This window comes from Protobothrops mucrosquamatus, unplaced genomic scaffold (assembly GCF_001527695.2).
Source record: "Protobothrops mucrosquamatus isolate PMUCROS unplaced genomic scaffold, P.Mucros_1.0 scaffold2146, whole genome shotgun sequence".
NCBI lineage: Eukaryota > Metazoa > Chordata > Lepidosauria > Squamata > Viperidae > Protobothrops > Protobothrops mucrosquamatus.
In genome coordinates, this window is record NW_015388244.1 from 49803 (window position 1) to 71863 (window position 22061).

Genomic DNA, 22061 nt, shown 5'->3' on the forward strand with positions numbered 1-22061 from the left:
ATTTGGCAGCAAACTGTAAGGTGACCATTCCCTGAGGACATTTATTGCTCTGAGAGTGAATAGATATAAATTTGGCCGGGAAAACAATGAACAACTCAACAGTCCACCTTGTAACCACTTTCTTAGAGGCAACGTGCCATCACACCTGGCATACATCACTGGAACAGCACACATCTTAAACTATTGCTCATTGCTATGGTCTGGCTATTGAATAATCACCCCTGCCAGTTTCTTGGTGATAGGAGACCTACTCAAAATATTCATTAAAAAGAAATCCATCTTGTTACTGCTGAGAGTTTCTCAGCTGCTCAGTTGGTAAAATAAAGTGGATTCGCTTGACTTGATGGTAGGAGCTATGCATGTCACCTCCGCGTGCAGAAGAAATGTATTATCCTTATGAAAAAAATATCATTAAAGATACATATCTATATTTAGAAATCAGGTTTTTCAATTCTCAACTAATTGGACTCAGCATTTCTCTTCGCTACTATAGACATTCTTAAAACTACATTTTATAAAGTTTCATGATGAGGCAAGAAAGAAAAAAACATCTCAAGTATAACATAACTCTAAATAATCACTTCAGTTTGACAAAATACTTTCTTGAAGTGGTATAATGAGTGTTTTAAAGCACTTAACTTTGATAATATTATATAAGCAACATCTTAGCAATGTTGTGTAACATACACACAAATACACTTATATAAACACAGGATACAGTATATAGAGTACTGTACAGTGTGTGTGCGTATATATATATATATATGTATATGTATATATATTCTATATAATGTACACCGTGTGTGTATAAGTGTGTTTGTGTGTGTGTTATACATAGCCTTCAAGTTAGTCTTGACTTCTGGCAGCTACATGGATAAGACCCTGAAGTTTTGTTGGCAACATTTTCAAAAGTGTTTTGATATTGCATCCTTTCTAAGGCTGACTGAGACAGACTGGCTCAAAGCTTCCTAGCTGCCTTAGGGCCTAAGGCAGGACTAGAACTCACAATCTATAGAGTGGAATGGAACAGAACGAAACAGAACACTTTATTTAGACAAGTGTGATTAAATACACAAGGAATTTGTCTCCAGTGCAGAAGGTTTCAAAGTAAAGGCAAAACAACAGAGTAATAATAATGATAATATGATTCCAGTAAGAGGGAGTAGTAGAGAAATGAAAAGGATAATAATACTATAGCTATACAACATGAGTAAATATACTTAGACATAAAACAATAGTGTGAGGATTAGGAGTTCAGCAGATGATGACATGAGGGGAAAACTGTCCCTGTGTCTAGATGTTTGGCACGGAATGCCCTGTAGTGACAACCTGAGGGGAAGAGTTGAAACAATTTATGCCCAGGATATGAGGGATCTGTAGATACTTTCTCAGCCCTCTTTTTGACCCATGCAATATATAGTTCCTCAGTGGAAGGCAGACTGGTTGCAATTGTTTGTTTCTGGAATCCTAACTATCCATTGGACTTTGTACCAGTCCTGTTTGGTTGCTGTACCAAACCAGACAGTTATCAGAGTACAGATGACAGACTCGATAATTGCTCCGTGGAACTGTATCAACAATTCCTGGGGCAATCTGAACTATCTGAGTTGAATCAGGAAGAGCATTCTTTGTTGTGCTTTTTTTATTGATGGTTCTCATGTTTTAGTGCAATGCCTTTAATTACCACTCTTACTTTATAAGAAAAAAAGAAAGAAAGAAAGAAAGAATGAATGAATAAAGGAAGGAAGGAAGGAAGGGAGAGAGGGGGGGGAAGGGAGGAAGGAAGAAGAGTCTCGAAGCAAAACTAGCCGAGAACTACAAGGGAAAAATATTTATGGATTATTGACAGCTCTTTGTAAACAAATCCTCCTTTTTTCTTTATCCATATAATGCTGCTCCTGATCCATAAAAAAGAAATCTACCAGCTAGTGTTATTGGGTTGGACATAAGCTAGAAGCCTAATCAATGTATTCATTTTCTTAGCTACCAGTTTTCTTCATGTCCATGCTACTTATTGAGAGTTCTCTGAATTATTCATTCAAACCATGCCTCACATTTCAATTGATGGGGAGCTATAAACCTTAAATCTGACTGGATTTCAAATTAATAATTCAACATTTTTTGGTGTTACACAACCATGGAGGGGGCTAAATCTTTGTATCCATACTAGGAATGAAATTTTAACAGCACATTTCCAATTAAGGAAGGGCACTGGACAATAGAAAGTGGCCGTGTATAAGTCAGACCACTGGAGCCCCTAGCTCAGTCCTGGTCACAATGATTGGCAGTTGTACTCCATGGTTTCAAGTAGATTTTTTCTTTGTCAAAACTGCCAAGGCCAAAAATCAAACCTGAGACCTACAGCAGGTACTGCATGCAGTCCTAGGGCCATTTTGTCCCTTGGCTTCCGCTTGTATGGCCTTCAAAAAAACATAATTAAAATCCTTACGGCAAGAGCAATTTATCCCATTGCTAGCGGTCTGCAATGTTATTTTGAAAAAGAGACAGAATAAAACATGGTATCAAGAGCAAAGAAAAAGAGAAAGGCAGGACAAGAAGCAACGGGTGGAAACTAATCAAGGAGAGAAGCAATCTAGAACTAAGGAGAAACTTCCTGACAGTGAGAACAATTAACCAGTGGAACAACCTGCCTCCAGAAGCAGTGAATGCTCCGACACTGGAAGTTTTTAAGAAGAGACTGGACAGCCATTTGTCCGAAATGGTTTCCTGCCTGAGCAGGGGGTTGGACTAGATTACCTTCAAGGTCCCTTCCAACTTTACTATTATTATTATTATTATTATTATTATTATTATTATTATTATTATTATTATTATTATTATTATTATTATTATTATTATTATTAGAAAGAAGGATAATAGGGGAACTGGGGTGCTATGCAACTTTGGTACTCATTTCAGGTGGTTCAATTCAAGGCAAGCTATGACTTCACTGTGGCCAGAGGATTTGAGGAGTGCTATGTTTACCAAACTGGAACAAAAGGGATGCATATTTCATGCAATTCAAAAAGCCCCCTTCCCCTCAAAAACAATTTGGTCAGTATTTGGGTTGAAAGCTGAAAGTCACCTTCTCCTGCAGCATTGGTCTGAAGAGTCTAAGATGACTTGAGTTGTTTCAGTTATGGAATTTAGGAGGCCTTTTCCCTTTGGGGAAGCAAATCGGCTTGCTTCCACAGTCCAAACTGCTTCACTGAAGCAAATTGCACTGCTTTGCACAGACCTACTAAAAGGGCCTTAGGTTTCTGTGAAGCTTAAGGCATCTTTGTTCTCCCAAATAAATGTACAATTTTTAACCAGTGGGAACTACAGTTGGATCCATGGAGACACATACACATGGAAACACTGGTATCTCACCAGGACCTTGTACAGCAAGCAACCATTCCTGAATGTTTATGTTAATTCTAGTCCTTTCTGATCAATCAAAGCATTTCTATAACCTGCTGGAAGGAAGGAAGGAAGGAAGGAAGGAAGGAAGGAAGGAAGGAAGGAAGGAAGGAAGGAAGGAAGGAAGGCTAATAATGTCACAAAAGAGAAAAGGTGGGCTGAACTATGCTATCATAAAGTAGATACAGAGCTGGCTGAACAACCACACCAGGAGAAGTTATGTCATTGTTTCCATGTCAAGGTCTAGCAAGCCTTGAAGCGCTCCATTCTAGGTCATCTGCTCAACATATATATGAATGATAATTAATCATAGAAAATACAATTTGCCAAATCTCCAAATGACACAATGATAGGAGAGATAGAAAACAACTTAGAGGACAGCATTGAAATTCAGGAAGATCTTGACAAGCTGGAACAATAAGCAATATGAATTTCAACAGCAATCAATGGAAAAGCTATTAAAGGCATAAGATTGGGTCAGAGTACATTGATGGATAAAATCAAATTAAATCCAAGATCAAAAGAAGTCACTGTTCTTATCAACTTAATAAACTAATCAAGGAGAATGAGAACAATTAATCAGTAGAACAGCTCACCTCCAGAAGTCATGGGTGCTCCATCACTGGAAGTTTTTAAGAAGAGATTGGGCAGCTGTTTGACTGAAATGGTATTGGGTCTACTGCTTGAGCAGGGGGTTGGAATAGAAGACCTCCAAGGTCCCTTCCAATTCTGTTAATCTGTTATTTTTCTCTATTTGGGATTGGTCAAACCACACCTGATTTTGTACCTAGCTCAGAGCACCATATTTTAGGCAGAACATTGACAAGAGGGCAGCAATAAAAATGATGTAGAATTTGGGTGAAGAAAAAGAGGAACACCTGGGATACTGAGTATATTTAATCTGGAAAAGGGTAGACCATGGGGAAACATGATAGCTGTTTTCAAATGCCTTAAGGGCAGAAGTGTTCTTGTTCCACAAGACAGGATAAAAACAATAGGTTTAAAACACAAGGAAGTAAATTTTAGTTGAACATTAAGGGGAACAAATCCTATAAGTAACAGCTATCCAACAATGGAACAGCTGTCCTAGTATGGTGGCTTTCCTTAACTTTATTTAAAGGCTGGATAGCCATCTGTTGAAGTTGCTACAACAGTGGGTTTTTTCACTGGAGAGATGTCCCAAAAGTGCTTTTCAAATGACTGAGGATCTCCATAGACACTGGAGAGATAATTGCACTAGATCAGGGGTCTGCAACCTTGACAACTTTAAGACTTGTGGACTTCAGCTTCCAGAATTCCTCAGCCAGCTATGCTGGCTGAGGAATTCTAGGAGCTGAAGTCCACAAGTCTTAAAGTTGTCAAGGTTGAAGACCTCTGCACTAGATGATCTCCAAGATCCGTTTCAACCCTTACATTTTATGTCTCTGTGAGTCTTGTGGATGGATTTTGGCTGAAATATTCGGCCAGTCTCAAAGTGGAGAAAGCATAAGCTTGATAGACTGACACCCTTGATATGAAATTCCATATTTCATTTCAATTTACAATCCTGGACATGCTGAGGATGATTAATCCTATTATTTAAATGCCAAATGAATCAATATTACTTATTTTACAATACTGCTCCATGATTCTCTACCCCCATATTTTGTAATTACTTTTATGTCCTACATTGATACATTTGGTTAATGTTACTAATGAGATGGATGGCATGTTCACTGCCAGAAAAAGAAGCCTCCTTTTTTTTTTAAAAAAAAAATGGCCTGATGAATAACTGGAGCAGTTATTCACTCATAACACTCGAGGGTGATCAGATCATTCTCCCAGCATTATTCATTGTACTGGCGCTCACTGCACTCTCACTGGCTGAGCAGAAATAATTTGGTATGCATGGCGATGGAGACAGAGATTTATTCACAAAATTTCCACAATTAGTTTTTCGACTAAGAACGTGATTTGCGAGGAACGAATTTGCACAAGGTCCCTTCCCACAGGTGTGCATAAGAGGCAAAGGAAAGGGAGATGTTTCCATAGCAACATGACTGACCACTTTCTCCTGTCCTTTGGTTTAAAAAAAAGTCCAATTAATGTTTTCATTGTTATGAGTCATTAGAGAGAAGAGGTCCATAAAGCCAACAGCTTCTTTTCTACAAACTCAAACCCTACCCACCCAACCCAACTCTTTAATCCCCATTACCCATTTCTGAATGACATCCGCAGGTAAAAGAACTCATTTCAGCAGCTTCTTTTATAAAATGCAAATGAGCCTTGATGAATTATGAGATGCCAAGTAGGAAAAAAATAATATTTGTACCTCACCAAATAATCTTGTTAGATAAATAATACTGGAATACTTGGAAATAATAGTGACATGTAGATTGTGGATAGACAGACAGACAGACAGACAGACAGACAGACAGACAGACAGACAGACAGACAGACAGACAGACAGACAGACAGACAGACGATATAGAGATAGACAGACATAGAGATAGACAGACATAGAGATGAGAGAGAGAAATAGAGATGATGGATGGATGGATGGATGGATGGATGGATGGATGGATGGATGGATTGATGGATAGAGATAGACAATAGATAGACAGATATATAGATTGACATACGAGAGAGATAAAGGTAGATAAATAGAGATAGATAGATAGATAGATAGATAGATAGATATAAAGATAGACAGATAGAGATTGATAGATGATAGATATAGAGAAAGACAGATAAACAGACAGACAGACAGACAGACATGAACTAATAAATACAAATAGAAGCTTGGGTGTATTTCAACATGTAGAGAAAACATGTAGAGATGGTTAAATAATGCCATTGACACAATGCACACAAATTGGGACAAACAGGGGAGCCTGGCGTACTATCGTCCATGGGTCTCAAAAAAGTCAGACACGACTTAGTGACTGAACAACAAAAACATAGTTGCCCCACTCCAATGGATTCATTATTATGGTGTCACTGTAGTTGGTGCTTCTTCTCAAACATGCCTATTGGCCATCTCTTAACAAAGGTGAATGTAAGAACCCACAAGTCTCCTCATTTCCTTTGAAACTTCTTTCAAAGGTTTCCTCTCCCCTTTCCATAAAATTCATGACATGGTTTAAACCAGGGGTAGTCAACCTTGGCTTAGCTGAGGAATTCTGGGAGTTGAAGTCCACAAGTCATAAAAGAGCCAAGGTTGACCACCCCTGGTTTAAACCAAAAGGTGCACCACAATTTCAGTCCTTTGTTCTATGAAAGGACCCATAGATGCTTTGCTTGAAGCTTGTCTTCTTTGTTGGAGCAGGTGCAACATTCAGCCAGACTAATCCAAAGCAGACCTAAAGCCCATCTTAAGAACATATCCCATTTTAAAGAATCTTTTAATCCTATTAAGTTACTCTTAATCATATTAGCAGTTTTCATTTTTTAATGCTGCATTAGCTCAGCATTAACCTCCTATCAGTCTAGTGTTCACCAAAGCGGTTAATTTCCCTTGCTGTTTAGATAAACAGCGAGATTCTGCTTAGAAAATGGTTCTCTTCTATCTTATGCTGCTACTCTGGCTGAGATGATTTCAAAAATAATCTTGCCTCTCAGGAGGACTTAATCCAGGTTAATTTAAATTTTAACCTCATTTGTGTTCTTTGATGAATTGCCATTAAAGCAGAACTGATACCAATGGAAGCACCTTCCTTTTAATGCATGGGGAAACAGAATAGATGCAACCAAATCTACATGATTTCAATGCACCTCTGTGCAACTCATGTTTCAAAGAAATTCTGCTGGAAATAATGGATGATTTAGAAGTCTGTGGAATAATAGGCATCCCAGTTGCAGAAATACCCAGTAAGCCACATACCTCATGATGTCATTGTACAAAGGATATCATGTGTGCAATGACATCACGATGAATGCGAAGCCTAAATCCCTCAGTAACTCCTCCCACTAAGTATTTTCAACACCATCTCTGGTTCTCTATTTCTGTAAGGCCTGATTTTGGCACGCTGAAACAGGGTAAAGCAAAGGGAGCCAAGATTTCCGAACAGAGAAAACGTTGAAATGGTGTTGTCTTTTTTAATTGTGCAAAATTAAATGTTCACAGGTTACATAAAATGTATTTATTGACTTTTTCCTTGCTCCACAGACAATATTTTGCTGCTTGAGCCCTAAACATATAGATTCAATAGAAAAAGATGTTAATTGGGAATGAAACAGTATTTGACACTATTTGGAAGCTGTTTTCCCATGTTCAAACTAAAATATAGATAGATAGATAGATAGATAGATAGATAGATAGATAGAGAGAGAGAGAGAGAGAGAGAGAGAGAGAGAGAGAGAGAGAGAGAGAGAGAGGGTTTGTTTTGTTTTGTTTTTCACACGTAGACCTGCTGATGGCATTAACAGTATTTGCCTGGATCCGCCTTTCCCAATTCAGTCATCTACAGATAGTTTCAAGTGCAAGTTGTATCACAATACTCCATGGCTGTATGGGCTAGGGTTGATAGGATTTGTAGCACAACACATTTGGGGTATGTGGTGTGCTAATTGGGGGGGAGGAGGCTTAGTTGGGTGTAAAGTAGTTGTCTGTATTTATAGGCTTCTGAGAAGGAATTGAATCCTTCCTATCACTTAAGGTGTCTTCTCATCATGTTTTTCCTGGCTTATTCTAGACATTCTTCCCTTAAGACAAGAAGCAGTGGTGAGCTGTGCCAGCCACTTATTCAAATCAAAAGAAGAGAGAGCTGCAGAAAAGAAGTAGAAAGGATGTTATTTGTGATGATGAAAAGAAGGACTAGGGGGTGACACGATAGCAGTGTTTCAATATCTAAGGGGCTTCAATATCTAAGAGATGGGCATAGTTTTGAGCTCTCTGAGAGAAGTGAGGTGCAAATAAAGTCTTTTCAACTTTCTTCTTCAGTACGCTCCTGAGATGTTTCCTGATCTAAAATGCCAAAGCCACCCTTTTTGAAAGACTTCTGGTGAAATCTGGAGGGTTCTTCAAACACACTGTGGATAATCCTCCAGTGCTCATGGAAGCTTTTTGGGCAATGCTATGAAGGAAAGACCTCTGTTGAAATGTTCACTAAGAAAGTCCCTCTCAGCTTTCCTCTCTTGTGTAAGTAGAGAAAGCTGACAGGGCCTCCATAGTAGAGTGAGGTGAAGCAACATGATTCCTTTGCTTTACTCTTAGAAGCAGAAGGACTATATTGCTTTGTGAAGTAGCTTCAGGGGAAAACTTTGTTCAAATGTTTGTTAAAACAAAGCATCTTTATCCATTGTACAGCCCCAATGTACAGTAGATCTTGGTCCCCATTGCAGGAGATTGGGAGAAATTGGGGGAATTAAAAATAAGTATGATAACAGAGGACCTGGTCATTACATGTTAAATATATTCACAAATTAATTTACTGGATTTTTATCTCACTTTACTACTATATAAGTAACTTAAGACATCTTTCCTCCTCTTATTTTCCTCATTACAACAACCCTGTGAGGTGGATTGAACTAAGAGAGTGGCTGGACCAAAGTCATCCAGCCAGCTTTTATAACTAAGACAGGACTAGAACTCATAGTTTCCTGATTTCTAGGCCAACACTTTAACCACTACACTAAACTGGCTCTAATCTACATCAAACTGGTTCTAAGCTATTAGATCCAAATATGCTTAGTATCCTCTTATAATGGTAGCCACATGAAAACTTTAGAATCCACTTTGAAATAAATACACTTCTTAATGAAAGAAATGATTTCTTTGAAATCATTTAATTCCAGTACCCATCTACCTGAAATGAGCTGTTCCCCAAACCATTATTAAAGTCAATGGATCTCCCCATCTAACTTATGCATGAATTTATTGTATTCATTAATTTCTCCAAATCCTCTTTTAAGATTAATCAGATACACTCTTTTCCCCATCCACCTTCAAAGTCAATTGATTTTCCTACTCTATTCCATCTCTAAAATGATTTTTCCACCTCCTCGTATATTAATTTTATGTTAACTGGCCAATGGAATGTGCAGTTAGTCTAGCAATCTAACAACAGAAACCAGAATGCTGCTGATTGACATTTCAAGTAAATGGAAGTTAGAGGTCAGGAAATAAAATTCAAAAAGATGTAGCATGACTGAATAGCAATGGAAGGCAGGGGGAAAAAACAATAGTGAAAAATAAACCTCCTCCTTTTTTTTTTTTTACAACCCTGTAATCCTTTAATTTGTCGTACAGTCCCGGTGACCAGATGGAGCTGAGCATTTACAAAAAACAACATGAAAAATCAGGTACTTTAGACGCTACATTTAAGACCCTCTTTATCTTTTCAGGACCTGGATCATACCAGTTTGTATCTTCATTGGAAAAGACCCTGATGTTGGGAAAGATTGAAGGCAAAAGGACATGGGGATGGCAGAGGATGAAACGATTAGATAGCATAATTGATGCAATGAACATGAATCTGGGCAAACTGCAGGAGGACAGAGTGAGGGCTGGCATGTCATAGTCCATGGGGTCATAAAGAGACATGAATTAGTAACTGAATGACAAAGTTTGTACCTGGCCTCAGAGATTAACAAATAATAAATACTGGTAGACTCTTTTAAATAACTATTTGATATGACTATGAGTGTGGAAAGCCACAGACTATCTTGATGTTTTTAACCGTTCTCTTCCATTCAGATGTGCCAATTATCTTTAAAAACCTTACTTTGTTTTTAAGTTAAAATGAAAGTTCACTGCAATATGTAAAATGAATTGGACATTCATTTGTCCAGGCTAGTACAGTATAAGGACTCCTGCTTTGGGCAGGGCTTTGGACTAGAAGACACCCAAGGTCCCTAGCAGCCCTATGATTCTGTTTTGGTCTGTTGGTTGAAACAGATCTATTTTCAAACTGTATGAGCAGAATTTTTCCTTGTTTTTCTCACAGACAAATTCTTATTGCCGTTACAGGTTTAGTGGTGGCTCTTTCAGTATTTCATTGATTTCTGTTGGAATTTAGTCTTATGGGGATCAACTTCTATTTGTCTTCCTGTACAGAAGTAAGGCAAGCTTTAGGACTGGCTATTGTGAATAATCAGACACTCCAATGATGTGAATCCCTTTGGGCTTATGTACCATGCTGTGTATCAGATTTGTTGGAAATTTCTTGTTTGTAGCATCAGCAATAGCTACAAGAGCTGAGCCTTCAAACAATAAAGGATATCACACAGAGGAAAACCCTTAGGGAAAGATTCTCTATTCTGCTGTCTCTTTTTTAGCACTGACTTGACAGGCCACTAAGACTTAAGTATCAAGAGACACATCTTTGACCTGTGGTTGAAAACCATCTAGACAATTTTAACTAATTAGCTGTAGTTGGTGTCACTAATCCTGAGACAAAAATCTGTTCTGTTTGCAAAGTACAATCCAACTCAGGTTGCTAGTTCCTACTTTTCCTCTCTGAGAAATACATTCTACCTTGGAGGTATGCAAACTTAATGTCCTCCAGATATTTTGGACAAATTCACATCTGGTTAATGAGCCAACATGATAATTGAGAAGGGATCATAGGAATTGCAGTCCAAAACAAGGTCAGAGTGTGATGCCATAGTGAGAAACCTAACTTGTTTCTGTTCTAATAAGGGGGTTGAAAGCTAATTCTAACCTGTTAAAATGGGAAGAATCTAGAGATTCTGTTTTGAATGTTCTGCTAAATAATCCAAAGAAGCAGCATCTGTACATTAGTTAATCACTTTAGTGACAGGAGAAGCTAAGAGGGAATTGCCAAGAAGTGTCTAAACATAGCATTAATTCCTGCTGCGCAACAATTCTCAACAATTGTTCATTTTTATGAAATCTAAACATGATCTCTGTACTGTTCTTATGCTTATTTCTTTGCTAACCTGCTAGTCTTCTATTTTGAAGGGAATAAAGAAGGGTGTCTATTTTGCCTCCACTGCATTTAAGCTTGTATCTCAGACATTTTAACCTGATCTATCTAGCAGATTGTTCCAGGCACAGTATGACTCTGTTCACACCAGTGTTACATAAATGATAAAATTGACATGTCTTGTACAAGTAGAGAACTCTAGAATCCCTTTGCATCAGGATGCTTCTAGGCAAAAAAAAATGCCAGAAGATTTTTGGATTTGAATAGCTGTGGTGTGGACTGGTCACACCCATCTAATGCATGAGATAATCTAAGCTAGATTCAATGCTGTCCATAGGAAGAGAAAATATGTATTTATTTATTTATTTATTTATTAAATTTTCTATGCTGCCCATCTCACTAATACAGTGCAACTAAAACAGTGTGATGGATATCCTGCTCCTTCGTATCACAGTCATGTTGGAGGCACCAAGGTACTTCTGAGTTGAAAGAATTAGCTGGTGGCATCACCACTCAGCAGGAGCTGGAGCGAAGGATGGGAGTTCACCTCATCCCACAGCAGCACTCAGGTCTTGAACATGATCTTGCTGCTTGTCAAGCCTGCATCCCAAACACATGGGCCACTGTGCTCCTCTCCTGCTCCTTTATACATTGAGATATGTCAGTGTACTGTATATACACAAGGAGTGAAGCTTTGTTGTAAGGGCCATCCTAACTTTCTTGATGCTCATTCTGCTACTGCTAGATAGACTGGAGACTCTTGGTTGAGATGGAGGCCAAAGGGTGGGTTTTTAATTATATTTTAACATCAATTTCATTTTCTTCACTGAGACACCTAAATTGTGGCAGTCCAAAAAAGCTATTATTAAATTAATGTCACTATGAAATGCTTTAAAAGTTGACCAGCACAAAGAAATAATCATTGCAAAGTAATTAATCTAATGCATAAATGATGGGGGAAATGTCTACAGTTCAGAATTACTAATACAAAGCTATAAAGTAATTATTACACCAAGAACTGCATAAGAACGCCAGAAGAACTGTATAACAACTAAAAAAGGAGATTGTAATTAAAACTATATCTACAACCATTCATTTAGTAATCAAAATTACAACAACACAAGTGACTTACAATCAGTCCTTGCATTTACAATTTTCATAGCATTGCCATGATCATATGATCAAAATTTGGGCACTTGGCAAACAGGATACATTTAGGATAGCTGCAGCAGCATCCCAGGGTCATGGAATCACCTTTTGTGACCTTCCCAGCCAGCAAAGTCAAGAAACTCAAGCAAAGTCAATAACAACCCCAGTGATTCACTTAAGAACCATGGTAAAAAATCAGGTGCAACTCACTTAATAACTGCCTTGCTTAGCAACGGAAATTTTGGTTCCAAGTCTGGTTTTAAGTCAAGGACCACAATAAGTGTAATTATTTATTACTATTTTTTATTACTATTTTATTATTTATTATTATTTATTATTATTTATTATCATCGCATAGACAGCCAGATGTTCAGACTGGATTTGGCATTTTTGTCTACCTATTGAGTCCTTACCAAGGACCTGGGATCGGCAGATGTTTGAGTTTGAATTGATGGTATTACAGATATTGTTGCAGGATGGAAGCTGTTCCTAGTAAGGCCGCCTTTTGCAATTGACTGATGGTGAATTTGTCAATGCCAATGGTGTCCAAGTGGTGCTCCAGTTGTTTTGGGATTACGCCCAAGGCACCTATTACTATTTGTACTACCCTTGCTTGCCTTTGCCACAGTTATTCTATTTCTATTTGTAGGTCTTTGTATTTTGTTATCTTCTGCAGTTCTTTCTCTTCTATTCTGCTATCTCCAGGCACTGCCACATCCACTATCCAGACTTTTTTGTCTTTCTTATCGACAATTGTTAAGTCTGGGGTGTTATGTGGCAGGTGCTTGTCTATTTGAATTCTAAAATTGTTGTTGTTGTTGTTGTTGTTTGAATTCTAAAGTAGTAGTAGTTGTTGTTGTTGTTGTTGTTGTTGTTCTTCTTCTTCTTCTTCTTCTTCTTCTTCTTCTTATTATTATTATTATTATTATTATTATTACTACTATTACTACTACTACTATTACTACTATTATTACTCTTATTATTCTTATTACTATTCTTATTACTATTATTATTAGCCTTCCATCTTACCAAGGGTAAATATACTGTAGTTTTAAAAACTCTGAATGAAGGATTATTTATTTTGTAAATAAAATGTTTTTGTTTTATTTTATCAGGCTTTGAGGGCAAGGCTGTTACGATTGTTTCTCTGGATGAGCTGCAATTTTTACTAAGCTTTTCACAATCTGTGACTCCCAACCTATTTACAGATTTGGATAGTTACAATATATACCACTTGGAGTCAGTTGACTGGAGTAGCCTATAACCTAAATAAATAAATAAATAAGCACATGCTACCAAAAAAGAAAGACACTTATAAAAGTACAACAGTCAGAATAAGTAGACTACATAGCTGCAGACAATGATCAATTGATATGAATTTATCAAAATATTAGCCCGTACCTAACAGTTTCTTTCAAATGCATTTTTACATGTACCAAAGAAAACTTTATGTGTTTTCAAGGGATTACAAGCAAAAACTAATTTTTAAAAATGTTAAACCAGCCTTCACAAGGTGCTTCCGAGTAGAAAGGGTTATCCAGACATCATCATTGTCTGAGGGTACACCCATTTGGGCGATTCCTTCATGTCCCTGGCAGGAGCTGGAGCAAAGGACAGGAACTCAACCCTGCTTCATGGCAGCACTCAGGTCTCGAATGCGGGCTTGCTAACCTCCACCCCAGTGTCCTAACTACGTGAGCCACCATGCTCCTCAACCGGAAGAGGTAAGATTAATTCACGTGTCTCTATAAAGTAAGCACTGAAGAAGGGCATATATGAAAGATTCAATTTGCCTAGAGGCATGTAAGAGGATTTCCCTCCAAGAGGATTTTCTATGATTTCTCTTTAGTACAACTGAATGTCTTTTTATGTATTTCATGATTCCTCATGTTAACTGCTGGGGATCCAGCTAGATCTTGGCTGATCTCAGAAGACTAAGGAGAATCTAACCTGGTTTCATCTTCGAAGAGTGACTACCAGAAAATCCCAGGCTAAAGACTGGACAGCTCATAAAAAAAAAAAATCCAGAAGAAAGTAAGCATATACCACATTTGTACTGTGATCAAGAAAACTACCTAAACATCTTCCTCCACTTCTAGGGCAAGAACTGAAGAACTGAAGATGGTTCTGTGAAAAATAGACTGACAAGAAGATCAGCTCTTTGACATTCCTCTCTGGACAAGAAGAGGACTTCAGAACATCCACAGGACCATAGTTGCTCCTTGCAATGAGGAACAAAGAGAATACAAGGCAGTGGTGTCCATCAGGTTTACAGCTTTGGGAACGAGGAGGAAGCCATCTTTGCTCAAACTGGGTTTGGCATCTTTGAAAGGGCATTAGGTTCAAATACTTCCTTTTCTGGTCACTTTTGGAAATTGCTTATTAGTGCATTTTGCCTATTAGGGACCTTTGGATTGATATATTTTACAGCACCATCTGAGATTCCTTCAATCCTTAGTGAAAGAAGATTTAAGTACAGGTTTAAGGGTTTAAAAACTTAAATCTAAAAAAAAAAGGTGTTTGGAGAGGGAATAAATAGCAAAAAGATTATTAGAACTTTGATTTTGGAAAATTACAAATGGACTAAGAGTCCAGACGGATTTGAAATAATGTTTTGGAATTAATTATAATAATCCTTCCTATGCAAACATTCTTGAATTCTTAAAAAAAAAAGATAGGATGAGATTTTGAAGGCTGGATGCTAGAAGGAACCAGAAGGAAATAAAAATTAGAATTAAAGGAGAACACTTAAATTTCACTTACTAAGGAAGCAAATATTTTAACACTGGACATACTGAAGAATATTTTTGAACAATGGACTCAGAAATTAATTTTAAGAGTGTTTGCCTATGTAGATAGACTGTGTTTAAAAAATGTTATGGAAGAGGAATAAATTTTACTTGGCAAGATTGAGACTGACATGAAAGTGGATGACAGGCTACAAGAATGATATGGGAAAAAGATGCTACAACATACAAACAAAAGAAACTGACTGATGTCTTAATTAAAAGGGATATACACATACCAAACCAAGAGAGTAACCTGGGTAATTTTCATATATGGATTTTACAAAAAAAGCTTGTTAAATTTTAAATAATTTTATAGAAGGGGCAAAGAAAAGAAACAGGACATTATTTGAAGGGATTAAAGATTAAGATTGTTAAAAGTAAAGGGAAGGAATGTCAGGTTGGTTTATTTGATCAATATTAAAATAAATGTGTTGTCTCTAGTAACTCTTAATGGACTTTTGTGGATCGAGACTAAGACAGTGAGGCTTTAAGGATATTTTTATGGATAAGATATGAAATATGGGAAGAAGAGATCATTTGCTGTAATTTAAGAGAAGGTGATGTTACTAAAATTGTTTATACTGATTGTCTTGAAGGACAGTCATTTGTTTATATATTTGTTTAAATTTTCTTTATTACATTTTTATTTGTTGTTTCTGTCATGTTTTTCTTTCTGTCTTTTTCTTTCAGTATCTTATTTTGTCCTTTTCAAAGTTTATATTAGGTTTTATGTTTGCAATGGTAATTTTAATAAAATTACTATTAAGAAAAAAGAAAACTACCTAAACATCTTTCTCAAAGCACCAGAAGTTGAACCTAATTCAAAGAAGTTTTTATCTCTGTTAGCTAGGACTGCCCAAGGGACAATGTAACTCAGGAAGAATAAAAAAACAAATGCATGAGTAAGTTTGTGGAACTCATATGTACTGAGATGTAGACATGAATTTGTTTTAGACAGGTTTAATGTTTGCAAATATATATATATTCTTGGGTATTCTAAGGTCCAAGAACAGGTTTAAAAGTTATGCAATAAAAGAGCAGAGAAGGTGAGCATTTAGAGATCTTTCTCTCAACATTTGATCTTCATTCCCTGGCAAAATTTTCTTTCCAACCATAGAATAAAACATTTTCTCTGCATGGTGCCAAGACAAAGTGTCAGAGAAAGTATGTAATGAGGACTAGATAATGAAACACCTCCTGACACTATTTTGACAGATAAAAAGTTTGCAGGTTTGATTGCCATCGTGTTCAGACCTGGGCACCAATGGGGTAAATTTGTTCTGAAATATAGTGTGGGACTCATTAGCATTTAAAATTGGTGATGAAGCAAAGGTGTGTTCTGAATAACTACGAACACTGCAGTCTTAGAATATAAAACGCTGATTGTGTTTAGGAATCTGTCTCCAGATCAACTAGCTCCTCATTTGATCAGCTGTTTTACACTTTTCTGAACAATTCAGCAGCTTTATTAAAGGCATTATAGATGACAACAAAATTAACAAGAAGCAGGCAAGTTAAGTAATTACAGAGACTCTTAAGTTTGCCATTTTCTGGATTAGACTCTAATATTGGGAAAAAGCTCATAAGCCAGGCCCTCTGCTGCTTTGATGCAAATTAATTAGGTTATTCAATGCTTTGGATTTGATTCAGAAGAGATGGCTTGTATCTCGCACCTCTCTGGGATTCATTAAAGCAGCTGTGTCCATTTTCCAAGACTGCATGAGTGCAACAGAAGCAGCAGCTGTACAATGCTAGAAAGTGACATGGATATCTATGACAGTTGTTGGATTCACATGATCCCAGGTTCTGAAATGCCTGTTCCAATGAATTAAAAAAAATAAAATCCAAAATACTGGAGTGCTATAACTACAAGGACTAAGGCATTGCCTCTGAACTACAAACCATTATAAAAATGGCAGAAATCCAAACACTGTGAGGGAGAAGATGAAAAGGAAGATTTCCAAACTTGTGTTTAATCTTTCCTATACCAAATAGTTCTTCTTGGTTTCCCCCCAATCCAGTCCCACCAAATGGAATTCATGGACTTCAGAGAAGCAAGTTTGTATTAGGTTTTATCTGTAGGCCAGTTAATATCATCCCTGTCTTATATTTCTTAAGGCTAGACCTATTTGGTCCTAAATATCCTCTGAAAAGGAATTTGCACAGAAGAGAAAGGAAATGGGGAATCTCTTCCTAGGACACTGGCCAGTTTGTCAACCATCTCCACAAAGTAAGTAAGTAAGTAAGTAAGTAAGTAAGCAAGCAAGGAAGGAAGCAAGCAAGGAAGGAAGCAAGCATAATCACAGGTCATAGCATAGGAATGTCATAACACAGAATAAAATAACAATAAAATAATAACATTATAAAATAGAGTAATGGAATAAATATTACATATGAAAAGGTTACAAAAGAATAAAGCCAAAGCTACAGCTAAGAACTTAAGTATTTCTCCTTACGTTTAAATGAGAGCAGAGGAAAAATAACAACTTGGTGACTGACAATGGAAATACATCTCCATGGTATTAACACATGAGTATCAGTGATGACAATTCTCTGCTACTCAGCTTCGGAACAGGCAGGATGCAACATGTGAGGACTGCTAAGAATGGACTGCTGTCTGTTGGAAGCCCTCTGGGCTACAGAAATCCTATATTTTGCCTGATCATCTGATCCTGGTGGTGCCTCTGACAAATGTATCATGAACCCCTTAAGCTGGGAAGAATTCTGTGCCTGTCTAAATTCTAGAGATGAGTTTGTATGCCTTCAAGTCAGTGTTGACTCCTGATGACTGCCTCAAGTAGTTCCTGTGTCAAAGCAAGAATATACAGTATTTGCAGCGTTTTCTTAGCAAATTTCAGAAGTGGGTTGCCAATGCTCACTTCCTAGGGATGAAAGACACCAAGTTGGCTTCATGCCTAAAGAGGGACTAGAATTCACAGTCTCCTGGTTTCTAGCCTGATGCCTTAATTACTACCCCAAAATGGTTCTCATGTTCTGGTCATAGTACAACTGTATTGAGCTATAAAGCCAGAGTATACAGTTTTATAAATATGTTATCTAGGGCAGGGCTTTTCAACCTTTTCACCCATTGTACCACTTTTAGGATATGGCAATATCTGAGTACCACCATTCGCCTAGCAAGGTGTCAAAAACCTGATGATCAAAAAAAAAAAAGGAAAAAAGTGATAAAGTACAGGTAGTCCTCGACTTACAACAGTTCCCTTAGTGACTGTTCGAAGTTACAATGGCACTGAAAAAAGTGCCCCCCAAGCCACAGCCGAGCAAGACACCTGCTTGTCTGCCCAACGGTGCTCTTCCTCCTGTCTGAGGTTTTCATTGTTGTGAGCATTTCTGTTGAGGATTGGCAGCGGGGGTGGGGTGGGAGGTGTTTGGTTTTTATTCCCCCCGTCTGCTGGGTAGTTGCAGCAGGTTTTGGTCACTTCACATGACCTTGGGACACTGTGACCGTCATAAATATGAATCAGTTGCCAAGCATCTGAATGTAAATCACAAGACCCTGGAGATGCTGCAACATTCCAGCTGATCGGTGCTTCTTCTGGGCTCAGCAGAAGCACCAGGATCAGCACCGAGCTCCAGCTGGATCCTGGCACTGATTCTGGCGCTTCCACTGAGCCCTGACAGCCCTGCAGCTCCAGCCATCTCTCGCTCAGGCTTGTGCGGTGCTGCCACTAGTTCAGCTCATTCCCCTCCCCTGCTACCACTTTTCTAGGGTGGTCACGTACCACCTGCCAGGTGCCAGTGTACCACAGATGGTACCTGTACCACTGGTTGAAAAGCTCTGATCTAGGGAGACTTTCATTGTCTTCCCACACTGTGTGTCTGGCATTTCCAGTTAATCCAAAATCAATTCTTCCATAGGAACGCTTTTGCTGTGAATTTCTTGAAAACAGGCAGGAGCTGCTTGTAATCCCCCTGTAGTGTTATGATGTTGTGGTTCTAGTTGAAGCTGTTTTATATTAAACAACCAGAAAGAAAACAAACCTACCCAGATGTTCAATGGAATAATATCGCTGTTTGCTGTCCACCCGGACTGTCTCGGCATAGGGGCTGCCTACCCCATAGCCAATGATGTAGCCACGTACAATGATGTTTGGATTCAATGGTGGTGTCCAGCTCATTACAATGCTGGTTGACAAAGGCCTGACGTGAAGAGAGCTTGGCTGGTCAGGCACCTGAGATTCTGGAAGTCAAAAGAAGGGATTGTTACCATTGACATAAAGGCATTTGAATAACAGGAAGATTTCAATATTAGGTAAAAATACTTCTGTTGTTTTTTTGTGTGTGGGGTGGGTGGGTGGGGAGACTTAACATGCAAACCATTTCAGTACTGTACTTAGCTTCTGAATAATCCTACCTAGTTGAATATTTTTTTCCCCAATTATAATACCTCACAGGACAAAACATAGCATGTGCTAAATGGAATATTTCTCATATTACCATTTATTCCTCCTAAATGGAGTGAAACTACCATTATTATCTAGGGAAAAAAAGAGAGAGATGACAATAATGAGGGGTTAAGAAGAAATCAATAAATGTAAGATAGAAAACAGGGAAAGGGAAAGGATCTACAACACATTTTTTTTAACAGTGCATAACTATTATATAGTCAAACATAAACACAACAATTTCTGTCAGCTGGGCATAAGCATAAAATTTTCTTTATGCTTCCATGTTTATTCAGTTCGACCTCCCCATTTTTTAGCCTTTTAGGATTCACTCATGACAGTTTTTAAACAATCTGAGTATGCATTTGCAAAGCATTTGAATGAATTTTACGACATGAAAGCAGATATTCCTGATGGCCATTGTGCATAAGAGTGGGTGCTTTAAAATCTTGCAAAATTAAAATGAATTCTTTCCTTGCTAGTTTGCAAAGGGGCTGCTGTATCACAAGCTTCTTCAGAGCAGCCAGAGACTGGCTCATATCTTTACATCAGAAACAGATAAGTTGTTAAGCTTCACTGAACAGGTAGAACCGGGGAAGACAAATAGATATGAAGATAAACATGCATGACCCAGAATAATGTTTCAGGATCCAATCTGAATTGATCACCAGGACCCAATTGATCACCAGAATCCAAGCTTTTGGGTTCGTGTGGAACAGCCCACTGCAGATATTCTGGAGAAAAAGAAATGATGATGGGTTCCAGTACGAGCGCCAAAACTTGGAAGAACAAACCTTTGATCCCGGTGACCGACTAAGATTGGATCCTGCAACAAATGGATATGGTATAAGGAATTAGCTACATGAGAGGTAGTGCTGGCTAGCAGCCTGGCTATTTTAAAAAAAAAAAGGGTTGGAATGAGTCATGGAAATTATGGGAAACAATGGCTATTAAGAGTTGATGGCAGTGGGACTGCCTCTGAAGACTGCTGGGAGACAAATGGACATCCTTGTGTAGTTGATTTTGTGTGAGATTAGACTGAGGCACTAAGTAGACCAGGGGTCTGATCAATCAGGGTACTGCTTAGCTTCTTATATCTGCAGGGTATGATAAACAAGCAGTAGTACATCTAAGAGACATGTATAACTTCAGTTGTATTATCATAGATGCTGTCTTGACTTGTGGACACCTCTGAGCCCAGTTATGTTAAAGTCATGAAGAAGTTAAATGTAAAAGAACATGTCAGCTTGGATGTTTTCTTGGAGATGTTTCATTACCCAACTTGGGTAAGATCTTCAGTGATAGAAGAGAATGGGATTTGCTCTCTGTTTATACACAACAGCTTACCCTGTGCAAATATTCCCTTTTATTGGTGAAATATCAATGCAAAATGTTGAAGCAAACTCAGACAAAAAGGCCTATGAAAGACTCCCATCATAAACGCTGAAATTAAAAAAAGCATTTTTTTTTAAAAAAATGATGAGACTAACATTTGTCAGTATTGCTGACCTTGATTACTTCCTCTGTGCCTTTAACACATTTTATGGGATTTGTGATTAATTTTAGCAAAGTTTCCAATAAAAAGTTCGACCCACTCTTGAAGTTTGATTAGAATTGAAGAAGATTAGAATTAAGATACAGCAGTGTTAGCAAAATTTTAATAAAGCACCATTTTCAGGTGAATTTATTTTTGAGCTATGCTTGGCTAAAAAAAGGCTTACCTAATTAGAAATATATTGTAATATATCACATATTAAAAGACAGGATGTCCTGAGAACACAAGGCTTATGTAATTTTTTTATAATTGCATAAAAATATTTGAAATTGTTTGCTATATATTTCTGTAATGATTATTAAATGCCATTTTAAATCAGCTTTATAAAAGTTACTGTATTCACTTGGGTGTTGAGGCAAGATTCTTATAAATGTAACTATTTTTATAAATGTAAGAAATAGCAATAACAAAGAAAAAATGAAAGGTTGATGAAAGAGAAAGTTAGGTATTGAAAGTTGTTAACTATCACATAGTTCATTAACAATTATAACTGACGACTTGATGAAGAGCTAGAAAAAAATGGTTCCAAAAATAGATCTTAACATCAAATTGGTTTCAATATGTGATATGCTAACAATATAAAAATAATAAAATTCCATGGTCAGGCTACCCAAATTCTATACTGAGAAAAAATGATTTTGAAACCTGCTTATACAGTATTACGCAAAGCATTCAAATTCATCTAATTTACTTTGTAAATGTTTGCACAATTTTCTGGTCTTGAGAAGGACAACATAAAAAAAAAATCCTACCTTCAGTCCTGGAAACTCTTCTGACTTCTTAGAATTCATAGGCATTGTTAATCCATTTGTACACAACCTATAACTGGCATCAGGAACATGATCTATAAAGCTGAAGACTGAATTTGCAAGAAGGTAATTTTTTCATGGAA

At 37.5% G+C, this 22061-nt stretch overlaps 1 protein-coding gene across 1 annotated transcript in view; it reads right to left on the reverse strand.

Moving 5' to 3' along the window:
• Nucleotides 1-22061, reverse strand: part of LOC107294901 (netrin receptor DCC-like) — a gene marked incomplete at its 3' end in the record, with an annotated part of 65126 nt that overhangs the window by 33392 nt on the left and 9673 nt on the right. The window contains exon 4 of the mRNA XM_015824169.1: nucleotides 19215-19409. Within this exon, the coding sequence (XP_015679655.1) occupies nucleotides 19215-19409 (195 nt within the window). The remainder of the gene's footprint in view (nucleotides 1-19214; nucleotides 19410-22061) is intronic.